The 13,547-nt window shown below is 30.3% G+C and overlaps 2 protein-coding genes across 4 annotated transcripts in view; one reads left to right on the top strand and one right to left on the bottom strand.

Moving 5' to 3' along the window:
• LOC111631941 (L-galactose dehydrogenase-like) overlaps positions 1-4,466 on the top strand; it is a 24,285-nt gene extending 19,819 nt beyond the window's left edge. For all 3 annotated transcript variants that reach the window (XM_023376283.1, XM_023376282.1, XM_023376284.1), the window contains one exon: positions 4,252-4,466. In XM_023376283.1, the coding sequence (XP_023232051.1) occupies positions 4,252-4,333 (82 nt within the window). In that variant the 3' untranslated portion in view covers positions 4,334-4,466. The remainder of the gene's footprint in view (positions 1-4,251) is intronic.
• LOC111631940 (coiled-coil domain-containing protein 47-like) overlaps positions 3,575-13,547 on the bottom strand; it is a 53,269-nt gene continuing 43,296 nt past the window's right edge. Inside the window, exons 11-12 of the mRNA XM_023376281.1 lie at positions 4,586-4,753; positions 3,575-4,511 (exon numbers count right to left, since the gene is read on the bottom strand). Of these exons, the coding sequence (XP_023232049.1) occupies positions 4,440-4,511; positions 4,586-4,753 (240 nt within the window). The 3' untranslated portion in view covers positions 3,575-4,439. The remainder of the gene's footprint in view (positions 4,512-4,585; positions 4,754-13,547) is intronic.

The raw sequence follows: 13,547 nt of genomic DNA, 5'->3' as shown, positions 1-13,547 counted from the left end.
TCATTTAGGGACCACCCGTTATAATTTTAGTTTTAATTTTAGCCCTTATATTATGGCTAGCAATTTAGAATGTAATTGCGATATTGAAAATTTATTTCAAAAAGTTTTGGGTCGAGACCTTATAATGAAAAAGAAAACATTATTAAAAGAGAAAGACCAATGCCTAAATTAAATATAAATACGTCAACAAAAAAATTTGTTTGACATTTTCATGATAAAATTTATGAAGACGTAAAATGGCTTTGTGGATGCATAAAAATGCAAAAATTGTTTTGTTGGCCTTGCCTACTAATTTCAAATAAAATTAGTGTGGAATAAGAATGGCTTTGACGATTTAAATAATTTGAGTAAAGCTGGCAAAAAACACGAAAATCGTAAATCCGCATCGATTCTTTCGTAAAATTGAAGCAATTTGGAAATCAAAATAGAATAGAATTTAACATTAGTACACAATATAAAATATATATTGAAAATTATAACAAGATAGTTACAGCTTAATTAGTAGATGTTATCGAAGCGAGAATTGGCATTTAGAGGGCATATAGAATCTATTAAATCTAATATAAGAGAGTTAATTATATTGAACTTGCTTATTTATTAAGTGTGTTAGATAATCTATTAATTAAAAATACATTTAAAGAAGTCTACGTTTTTACTGGCTTATCGAACAAACGAATACGAATGGGACCCTAGACCATCACTGACTGATTGCCCCTGGAAGTTGGCTGCTTACAGAAACACAGCTTCCCTATCATCAAGTGTTACGGCACACCACTGATTTATTAGTTTTGCCAGATCATTTGAAAATCAAGTAAATACATGCAAAAAGATCAATTAATGACAAAGAACAATTTTAAAATCATTTGTTTGTAGAAAAGGGCTGGCATAATTACAATTTAATAAAAGGTAAAATACATCTGGACACGAGTCCAATTTTGCTCGCCATGTCCAATCACCAGGAACAACTATTTCCATTGCAGTGACAACCTTTCTTTAGAGGCTATGCATCTGCACAAATATGTAAAACAGTTTAAAATGTCCACAGATGACAATCCCAACACAATTAAAAATACAATATTTTACTTTTTATTAAAATGTAATTATGCCAGCCCTTTTCTACAAAGAAATACAAAATTTTAAAATTAATTTTTATTTTATAGAGTACTAGCTGTTACCCTCAACTTTGCCCGCGGAGGTTTTGCAAGCAAACCCCATTTATATTCAGTATTTCAACAATCATAGTAATTGTTATATAACACCTACCGCTGAGAATGATGAGAATTGCTTAAAATCAAACGAACTATTTTCAATTTGATCAATTTTCTGGAACGTTTACAATGGTTCTATAATCGAACCAATGTGCAATGACAAATTCAAATTTAAAACGGTTCGAACATTTGGTTAAAAAATCGAAATATATGAAAATATTTATAACAATGTCTGAAATGTTATCAATTTAATACACCTAAGTACTTAATGAAGTATATGTAATAAATACTTAATGTAAAATAGTACAGTAGAAGCCGTTCTTCCGGTTAAGCCTTAATGCTCTCCCTCTCACCCCGCTTGGAAATTTCAAAAAATTCCTTCTTGGTGTGCATTTCCACGATGTACCCTAACTGTGTACTAAATTTCACTTCTAGGTTTGGCAGTTTGCTCTGGGTGATGATAAATCTGTGACTAAGTCAGTCAGTCAGGACAAGTAATTTTATATATTTAGATAATAGTAAATATTTGCATGCAAAAATTTTGTATAAGTAGATTCAATTATACTTTGTCATGCTTCTGTTCAATCCATGTCCACGTGCATGTACAAAAGGGAACTGAACATTTTCATTTACAGTCACTGTAAGCTATAGTAAAAACTACCTGGTTCCTCTGGAATCTATAAACCACATCCCTTACAGTATATTCAGTGAAAAATTCTTCTGAACAACTATTTGATTCCAATAATTTATAAAATTTATTTTAAACAAAATTAATATTTGATTTGCTTTTGTGGAGCATGCTATCATATTGGCTTGACCAACCTTGTTTTAATAGATTAGACATTATACTTACATTTCAGTCATATATTGATAAATTAATAAAATGTCTACCAATCAGATGTGGAAAAATTAGTCTTAACTTTCAGTCTTAATGGATTATTGTATAATGGTTTGGTTCTCCATCTATCAAATACACCTCAACAGACTGCTTACTGAAATTTCATTCTACAGCTACTTAGTAAACTATATACTTATACTATGTAATCTGCTATATACAGTAAGATCCCACTTAACACTGATTCAATATAACATGGTGAAGCCTAAAAAATGCTGAAAATTTATGCTGATTTAAATTAACACGACATTTCATTGATTCGTATATAATACGATTATTCCCAAACATGAACCAATCAGCAATATTGTTGTAGTGCTGTACTTCCCTTAAATCTATGTTGTTTTTGTGTAATTTTGGAAAAAATATATCATCATGGATGTCATAGAAAATATTGACTTCACTTGGCAAGAATTAACTGATAAATGCATGAAGTTATGGCTGAAGGTATCCAAGAATTCTCAACGAGAAGACACAAAAAATGTCACAAAAAATGAACTTTACATTTCTGTGTGCATATGTTTGTGTTATTTAACATATTTTTATATTAATTTGCATAGTAATATAACTTAAAATTATAGTAAAATTTGCTTATTTTTGGTTGCGTCTTCACCTTTCCCTATTTACTCCATGTTAAAATGACCTCATTTAATGCAGTTTCGCTTAGCGCTTTGTTGCCTAGGAATGCATCCCCACGTTAAGTGGGGTCTTTCTATACCTTTCTATCAACTTTGATAGAATTTTTTTAATGTAGCTCAAGAAGGACAAATTAAATTCTATCAACTTTGATAGAAAGGCACAGAAAGACCCCACATGCATAGGCAATAAAGCGCTAAGCAAAACAGCATTAAATGAGGCCATTTTAACATGGAGTAAATAGGGAAAGGTGAAGACACAACCAAAAATAAGCAAATTTTACTATAATTTTAAGTTACATTACTATGCAAATTAATATAAAAATATGTTAAATAACACAAACATATGCACACAGAAATGCAAAGTTCATTTTTTTGTGACGAAGGTCCTGACTTTTCTGAAATTCTTGTTCTTTTGCAAGAAAGTCGTAAAGTTTCATGTGAAGAGAAGCCTCACATGGTTTTGCCTTTATGTTTTGACTGTGTCCAGTTATTTATTTTAACTGAGCAAAAACCTTTTGCACTGATCTTGAGATACTTGATAGTTGAAATTGTAATCTTTCGTTAAAACCTGAAACTCGATTTTTCCCCCATGTAAAGGGTTGGGGTGCATGCCATCCACATCCCACTAACCAGTTTAATGCTTCGTTATTAATGTAATAGAAGTGATATACAGCATGGTGTAATGTGTGTGTCTGTATATTTATAATATTGAGTACAAACTCTTTTTCAAATCACTTCATCTGATAATTGTGTCTTATTCATAGAAAACAAAAATTTATTTATTTTGTTCAGTCTAGTTATTTTTTAAAAAAAGAAAAATACAGCCACTCTAAAAATGAAGTAGACATATTTATTTCCATTAATTATTTACAGAGTTATTGACTTTATCTATTGTTCATTAATCAATATATGGAGCGAATCCACAAGAATGCAACACTAAGAATACTATTTCAAATGTCAAGTGATATTCTTATTGATTCGTCCCAAATTTATAAAACAAAAAAAGAGAATAAAGATAAGAGTTATTCTTTTGAAAAGTGAAAATTGTAACCAAAACTTAAACGTTCCATTTGCCACATTTGGAGTAATCTACTATGTTGTTACAGTAAAAGCTACATATTTCCATCTTTCAAAACAAATTCTTTAATTTCAGTTCTCATTATTGTTAAAACCAGTAATTTTATAAATTAATAACAATGCAAAACATATATAAAATATTTTACAAAATATCAACAATTTATTTCTGTAATTTTTTCATATTGTCACATAGAAAAATGTTAAATGAAATAAAAAAATTGCTAAAAACAAATTAATTTAAGTCTTCTTTTCCTATTGATAAGTTAAGTTTTCTGAATATTTAATTAGGCACATAGCTTTATGTTCTGTAGTTAGAAATGGCATTAACCAAATTTTGAACAAGTAAAATAATAAATATATTTATATAAGTTAATAGAGCAATTCCTATTTTAATATTTTTGCATAGTCTATCCTCAAAACACTTTTTTATTTACAGGTTTTTTAAACCATTAAAGCAAACTCATTGGGAGAACGTTGAGGTAGAAAGATATCGAAAAGCATTGAAGGAGAAATCGTAGAATGCATATTTGATCATTTGCAAACATAAGTGACAATAATGATTAAGAGTAAAAAATTTTTATAATCACCAATTAAGTATGCTTAATTACATTTTTTCTTGAGATATTAAAGTGTTTTCACTTTCAATTGCTTCATTCTGGGTGCTCTCTTCTTCAACTCACGGCGGTGTTCCCGTTCCTAGATATAAATTCTTTTTTTTATTGGATAAAGGAGATAAAATTAATTAACATTTCAAAAACAGTATTACTTACTTCCCATTTTCTTTGTTTTTCAGGATCTTCCTCATTCATCATACGTTCCTTCTCAGCTCTGCGTTTCTCCTCTCTGCGAAGCTGAGCTGCTTCTTGTCGTTGGGCATGAGTGGTTTTGAGGAACGCCTCTTCTACTTTCTGACGATTTTTCTCTGCCTTGGCTTTGGCCTATAATATTTTTCAATTTTTATAATTATTTTGAATAGACCAAGATATTTTGTGTAAAAAAAGTTTCAATTAAAATGATACAGATTAAGCTTTTAGCATAATGACACAAAAAAGATTACTTAGTCTTTAAAATACATATTCCTCTAATAAATTTACTCTTTTTATTGACTCAAACAAGTTATAATTATTGTCATATCCCTTATGTAATTTTATAAATTTTGTCAGTTTGATGACAATTCAAAAACTAACTGCACTATCACTCAAGTATATCACTCAATCACATGCAATCTTGAAAAACAACAAAAGAGTTATTTAAGTGTAAAAAAACTAACATTTTTAACTATCTTCATCGGGTTTATGTTCTAAATAATGAACAATTTATACAATAGTTTTTTAGTTTTTCCACCTGAATAAACCTTTTGCTGCTATTCAAGATTGCATGTGATTCATTTGATGATGTCAATGTTTAAGAATTAATAGGTTTGAATTATTTTTTATAAGTCAGTTTCTAAGGTGTATGTAGAAAATTGCAAAGTTGGAAAGTCACATGGCTAAAATAATCATCATTGTTAAAGAAAAATTTCATTAAATCTTGCAATTAGTTGTTTTAAGATTAACTAATAATAATTTTCCTTGAATCCTACATAAATTATAAGTGGGGATGATAACTTTTTCTACTGTTTTTTCTTGTGTCTTTATATGTGCAATAGTCAACTTTTTTTTTTCTTCTAAACAATGTCTTTTGTACATTTTTGAGCTGCAATTTGAAAAAATTGTAGACATATAAATTCCCACTGTCATCCATCTGTCTGTCCTTCCTTAATCTCAAAAACGGTATTAGATAGATGAAAGTCTAGACCAGATATGGAAAGCTTTGGGGCAGGAGGCCTCGATTAACTATATACAAACTTCCAGACTAGACTGGAAGTCATATGAATTCAATTAAAAAGTTTTCCCTAAATGGAGTTACATAGATGACCAGCATGACTCTGTTTTCATCAGAAAAAATATGATGTACAGGGGCAAGTCATTACAAATTTGAAATGGAGAACATATATTTTAAATTGAATAAATTAAGAATATGATTAAAAGCTACATCCCAGCATTGTGATAATGTCACAATAAATAAATGTTCATTACAATGTTTTCATCCAAAGCCTAATAAATTTATTATTACATGTTAGGAAAATTTGGAAATTACAATTTGTTTAAAATATTACATAGTTAGATCTTTCCAGCATTGCACAAGTGTATGCATGTAGTAAATTAGTTTCAGTGGTATATATAGTAAAGTAAATTTAAAAAAGGGATGTATGTAAATTGTGCAGAAGTTCTGTAGTAATACATATCTTTACACTCAGGAGAGATGGAAAATTTAACTGAAGGGAATCATTTTATGATGATTTAACATAATGTACAAAGTACCTCTAACTATAAAGGATAAATAAAAATCAACATAGCTTTTTTTGGTAGGAACAATGATTTGTGGATTATGGAAAATGTATAAATGAACTTCTGTTTTTTGCAAAAAAAATTTTTGTATTGCCTGAAGAGGCAATATAAAAATTATTAAAAAGATTAAGAAACACCCAAAATGCATAGTGATAAAAAATACTACCATCAAAATATCTTAGTATTGGTTTTCTCTCTGATTAAATGCAGTTATGGATGAAAAACAACGGTTGATTAATTTTTTAACCTTAAAGTTTTAATATTTTTTAAAATAGCTTTCTTTTGCTAAATTTATGCATTTTTTATATTTAGTACATGTTCAAAATAACTGCCTACAGCAACAATAAAAACATAAAGCTAATTAAAAATTGTATTATTGATATCATGATGACTGGCATCACTATCCTATAAGCCACTCAAATTTACTTTTCCAGCTTGCGAATATCACCAGTGCTGCTTTTTGGAAAAATCCAATGGTCATGGTGGCCATGGAACAGGACTGTATTTTCTCATCCATTGATTGTTGAATGATGCTGACACATTATCTCTCTGGTACTACACCTGCTATAGTTGCTTCATTTGTCCACTGTAGTGTGTAGGATGTGCTGTCAGTATGGTATAATGACGATGAATAGATGCCATATCAGATGTTTAGTGTAAAATATACCTGGTGTTTCATATTTTGTTATACTGTTGTAAATTTAATATCATGTTGTGCCAGTTGAAGATAAAAAATATTTGCAGATAACTGTTGAATGCCTATTAACAGTAATCTGCAACATGTCTTAGAAACAAAATTCAATGTATTTGTGGCTGCTGCAGTCCACACTGGCTTGCTTCTTTATGTATGTGGGTATGCAGGGAATTATGCCAAAACTTCAATGTCAAGAAGACAAGGACAACTAGGACTATGAATTCTGACTGTGCTACCAATTTCCATCAAGCAGCATATATCCAGAATTGTCATAGGTTTCAAGAATGCTTTCCAGTTGAACCAAGACCTATACCTATGTGATGCTTCTCATGAATTTCATCTCATTTCTCCATAAAGTATAATCATTTCACAGTAGTTATTACCACAGATGTCAATGTGTTCTACCAAATAGCAGAATACATGATATTAGCTCTTTAATAGAATGTAAAAAAAATGTGTGTTGCTACATGATTAGTCAGGATCAACTTTTAATTTCCATATTGTGCTTATTTTGGAAAATTTGCATATTGTCATAAACTAATTTGCAATCTATATATATCTCTTTTTAGGATGAATTTATCTATTTAACTGTAAACATCACAATGGAACTAATGCATCATATGTGTATATTCATGCAATGCTAGAAAGATCACTTGGATAAACATTAAAGTGAATACCTAGTATATAAAAAACAAGACATGATTATAGAATATCACATCTATTTGAATTTTGATATCAACAATTTCTCATTTGCATGAAACATTAACATATGATAACTAACCTCTTTACTCAAGTGAAATCTTCGTATTTTTTCAATACAATAAAATACTAATTGCAATAATGGCTTTGTTTCTTCCATGACATCTACAGTTACATGACTATTGCCTGGTACTGTTAAAAATAAAAAAAATTATTAGGAAAATAAAATATAAAATGTATACTAAAAGAAATTAGTACCATTAAATCCAAACAGAAGAACTTTCTTCACTTCTGGCAATTTAGTTGGCTGGGATTCTCTAGTAAATAAATAATAAAATTAACAAAATTGTGTGTACATTATTTTAAATCATTGTTAATAACAGTACACATTAAAACTTCATAATTTCTGTTATAATAAAATACATTTAAATATTCTTTACTCTTTATTAATGAATATTTGATTGTTTAAATTATATAAAATATCTTCTTATGTAATTTAAGATGTTGATCTACATCTGCAGGGTAATCCAGGGGTGCAGAGGATACATATGCATTCCCTAAAATCCTAAATAGAGAAGAGTTTTCCATAGAACAACTAGAAAGCCAAATAGTTCTGCATTTTTTCAGTTACATTAAAGGTCTCTCTATAAAACTCCAACAATCAACTTTAGATATTATGTAAGCATTTGAAATGGTGTCTCACTTGAAATCAGTGTTAGAACAGTCTATGGAAGATACTTCAGAATTTGATCTTATGTACTGTACAGTAAGAGTACAATGATAACAAAATTAGCAAACATTGACTCTAATGGTACCCTGTATGCATGGAAAGTAAATTCATCGAAACAATATTGAAGGAAATAACCCAATAGTATACTCTAAGCAAGCAATTTATAGATTGTTTATAGATTCTCTGATTTATCAATTTAACCTGAGGTTGTAGATAATGGCTAATAATGTGATTAAGGGGTCTACCTGATTCCATCAAATACGAGCTGAGAATTAAGTGAAGAAATAGCAAATAAAATTTTAAATTATTAGACAATTTGCCATATGCTGAATCTTTTAAACATGAGCTGAAACTGCAAGAAAGGGTTTGGCTTGACTTTTATGATAAGACTGACAGTATAAAATCAACATTATCTAATAGCAGAAGTTGTTCTAAAATATTCCCAAATAGTACTAAAGTTCTTAATCTTTTATTAATACCAGTAATTTCATTTGGTGTTGAAAGAGCAAATTTGTTATTGGGACATGTAAAAGATGATTTACGAAGCAGCAAGAATGAAGAGAGATTTAATGCACTTAAGTTATTTTGTTGATGACACATAAAAGACATTGACATAAACTTAAGTGAGAAAACATCCAAGATGGATGTTACTTTTAAATTCATTTGAAAATAAAGAATTGTATTGCATACTGATGTAAAATATTGGAAATAAAAACATTTTCTTTTTCCAGATTAAAATCATATTTTTATGAACACATTCTTGATACTAAAAATAATCAATATTCACATGAAGTACACCACCTAAATGAAATTATTGGATCCACACCTCATCTGGGAATTAAAAGTAACAGTTAAATGTCACAAAAATTACTACAAAAAAAGTAATAGAAATAGTGTTTTTTTTCTACCTTTATAATATTGATCAATTGCACAATGAAATAGTTAAAGTTTTTGTATGTTTATTTATAAATCATTCACTTAAATTATCATTTTTATATTAACTTAGTTAATCAGTATCATAATCATTGTTTTAATTTAATAGTCTTGGACAGGGGTGGCCAACAGTTTTTGCCCCGGGCCGAATTGGAAAGAAAACTTTTTCCACAGACCAAAGCAGAGGCTGCCCTAGGAAGATTTTGAGGTGGTGTGAGATCTCATTGTGGTGTCACCCCGTAGAGACTGAATCGTAGATAGAGATTACAGATACATTTTTCACATTATCATGCTTTATCAACATTCTATGCTGTACTTAGGAGATTTGTAATGGAGCATTAACTCTAAATGCACAGTGAGTTGTTGACCTTTTTTTTTAGGCGTCAGAATTTTTCATCGAGCTATTCGGACTTCACTAGCTAATGTTGAAAGATTGATTGTGGGCCACGTAGATTCATTAGACGGGCCATATGTTGGCCATGCCTGGTCTTGGAAGTTTATGTTTAGGAAATAATTTGAAATCAATGTTACATAATAAAACCAAAAATTATTACTGAATGTAATGCAAGAAAGTACACTAACTTTTGGAATGAATGTATAAAATCAATCATTTATTTTGATAGATTTAATAATTCACTGAATCAGTGTGTCTTTATAACAAAAGTATTGCAAATATTGANCCGCTTTCCTTGTATTTTCTAAAAAATAAATACATATTAATTTTAATTATATAAAAATAATCACACAATATTTTATTATAACCGCATTATGTATCTTATTACAAATATCTATACTACACGTGAAAAAAAAAAGATAAGATTGCTATTGTATATTCGAATATTAGTGGCGGAGTGGAAGTGCTGTATTGTCAGCATCCAAAAAGCCAGATTCATGCTTTACAGATTCACTTTACAGAGCACCAACCTCACCCGGTTTAGCTGGTGGAAGCCTAAGACCTTGGGTGGATGCTACAAATATACTGCATCCAATTCTATCCAGGACCGGTTCTGGGCTATTAGGCGCCTGCCTGCTAGATATTTGGCCGCCCTCACCTGATTATGTGAATCGCGAGTACTTACCAGTAAATTCTTATCAGTTGGGTTATGTTTTTATGATATTTCTGTATAGTTGACAGGAGTTTAAAAAAATCCATTAAAATATTTGATATTTTTATTCCGCTCTCCGATTTTATATTACTCATGGATTTCAATGTTAAACCAGTGATATTACGATTTCATATATCTCATCTTTAAGGGGATGTAGAAAAAAACATGTACAATTCTTGTATAATGTTAAAAAATTAACTGTTTGGTAGCATCGTTTACAACCAGGGCTGTGGAGTCGCGTAAAAATTACTGACTCCGACTTTTCCTTACCATCCGACACCGACTGAAACACCTAAACTCCACGACTCCAACTCCGACTCCACAGACCTGCCAGGGCTGTGGAGTTGTGTAAAAATCTACTGACTCCAACTTTTCCTTACCATCCGACTCCGACTAAAACACCAAAACTCCACAGCCCTGTTTACAACTAAATTTAATGAATGAGAAAGATGCACGAGGTACAGAAAAAGCTCTAGAATTTATATTTCTTAAATTTATGATTTATGTATCCGTTTTCATGAAAATTTGTCTTTCCACTTTTTTCCCAAGATTACAAATATTCAAGTACAAAGTAACCAGTTTAGACTTATTTCTACTTAAGAAGTAGTTAAATAATTAAGCGATTAGGGAGTGGGGACACAAATAAAACACTGCTGAAAGAGCTGGAATTTTACTTAAACAAAAGCTTAACCAAGTACAGTGTGGACTGATTTCTTCGTAATATTAGATGTAATAAAGACAGAAATTTTTCCAGTTCAATGAAAGTGACTAAAAGTTGTAAATTTTGGAAATTTCCGTGGACACCTGGTCTTAAAACGAATTAGTTAGAAAACAAATGACTTTTAAGTTTAAAAAATTTAGATTTTTACAGCTATGGTGAGAAACGTTTAAAATTTACAATAACCCTGTTGCGTCCTTTGAGGTATACTAGTGATGCGACAAAAGATGCATTTGACATTAACCAGTATCGGCACCCTTGGGATTTGGCCTGCATGCACGCACTGCACACCTACCAAGACCATCTCTGATTCCATCCATGAGCCACTGAAAGGGAGCAATTTTAACTAGGTGGATTGTTTTAATATTTAAAAAGTAAAGACTATTTTATGTTATTTTTATGTACGTTTCTTCACAAAACTATATTTATAATTTTCTTTAAAAGTATATTCATACAATTGAATATTTTGTACCAGGTATGTATAATTGTATATCATCACACATTTTATTTTAACAAGTAAGTTTTTATAATTTTATTTTTAATTTTAGCCCTTATATTATGGCTAGCAATTTAGAATGTAATTGTGATATTGAATAGAATTTAACATTAGTACACAATATAAAATATTGAAAATTATAACAAAGTTACGGCTAATAGATATAATATATCTAAATTGGAAGATGTTATCGAAGCAAAAATTGGCATTTAGAGAGTATAAGGAATCTATTGAATCTAATATAACAGAAGTAATTATATTGAACTTGCTTATTTATTAAGTGCGTTAGATAATCTATTAATTAAAAATACATTTAGAGAAGTCTACGGTTTTTACTGGCTTATCGAACAAACGAATACGAATGGACCCTAGACCATCGCTGATTGATTGCCCTTGGAAATCAGCTTCTTAAAATAAACGCATCTTCCCTATCATCAAATGTCACGGCACGCCACTGTTATGCTGACGATATAGTGATAACTTCTTCTCATATGAATGCTACAATTCGTCAAGAGAATTTTTAAGTACAGTACATTACATTTGAAACGGTTGTACAATATATGCATAGAATCCAAAATAAGATATGGTATTATTGTCTGGAGAACCGCATCTTTATACGCTGTCAATAAACTTCAGGTGGTACAAAGTCGCTACATGCGTTCAATTCATAAGCTACATTACAGGGAATCGGTGCCAGAATTTTACCGTACTGACAATATTGATAGGATATGCGAAATTTAGGCTATATGAAAGAAGGTTGGTCCTTTTTTATTGTTCTAAGATGCTTGAAAAAGGCCTGCCTGGCCACAGTGTCTTTTTGAAAATAAAAATAATTAAACACTATATGTAATCTCAATGTGAACGTTTTTTATATTGTAATATGAAAATTATACGATTCATTATTAAAACATTAATTAAGAATTTTTATATTTAACAAACTTTTATATTAAAGAAAGAAAATTTTTTTTTAAATCTTGAAAGTAAATAAGTAAAGTCATTTTGATTCGCACCATCTCAGTCAAGGGTTAAGTCTTCCTCTGCTTTGCAACGAGTTAGAATATTCTAGCTCGTTACTTTTACACAAGACAAATGTCATGCCCCCTTGACAAAAAGAAAAATGACAATTTTCTTTAAACATGGCGTCGCTCAATCCACTCTATGTAGTATATTTTAGCTCCTTGAGTTTACTATTTTTTCCAGTCATTTATGTAGGTTTCGAGTGTTTTCCTCTAGAGATCTCTCTGTTAGCTTCCATCTCTATTCAATACTGGCTGGTAATTGAAGCCGAGTGAGTATGAAAAAATTTCATTGCATCGGGATGGATAAGTAATTTTTTTTTCATATCAATCTCCGTGTTTATATATATAGTAGAACATCGATTTTCCGAAAGTCAATCATTCGAAAGAATTCCAGTCGGCAAATTTAAATTTTCGCCAGTGCTGTGGCGCTTCAATGTTTGGCTATGTCCAAGGTCTGTATAAGAAGGTCAGGACACGCTCCCGTGATTCTATGCGGCAGCGGCCATTTTGGGACTCATCGATAGAGCTCACCATACGTGGTTCTTGCATGAGTCGACTATTATTACTTATATACGTACTTAAAACGTTAAGCAATGGGTTATTGTGTTGCACCTAATTGTAAAAGTAAGTCTACCGACGTTCGATTGTTCAGATTTCCTGCAGATAAGCGGAGGAAAGCAAAATGTAGCGTAGGCATCAACTGATGGTTCATGATGCAGTTCAAAGAGTTTATATGTTTAAAGTTTGTAACAAGTGGTCTAAACGAGTAGATACTCTTCGTGTTTATGAACGAACTATACATGGAAATTTATAAACGATATTGGCAATCCAGATATAAAACAAATGTAATTTTTTCATTTTTCTATCTGGTGATAAAATAATTAAGCATGTAATTGTTTTATATGACCATATTGTATTTAAAAATAAAATTATGATGATGGTATTGA

The sequence above is a fragment of the Centruroides sculpturatus genome, unplaced genomic scaffold, assembly GCF_000671375.1.
Source record: "Centruroides sculpturatus isolate CEXI.00-Female unplaced genomic scaffold, Cexi_2.0 scaffold666, whole genome shotgun sequence".
NCBI classification, from domain to species: domain Eukaryota; kingdom Metazoa; phylum Arthropoda; class Arachnida; order Scorpiones; family Buthidae; genus Centruroides; species Centruroides sculpturatus.
The sequence above is the reverse complement of the archived record's forward strand: the minus strand, read 5'-3'. Positions and strand labels throughout refer to the sequence as shown.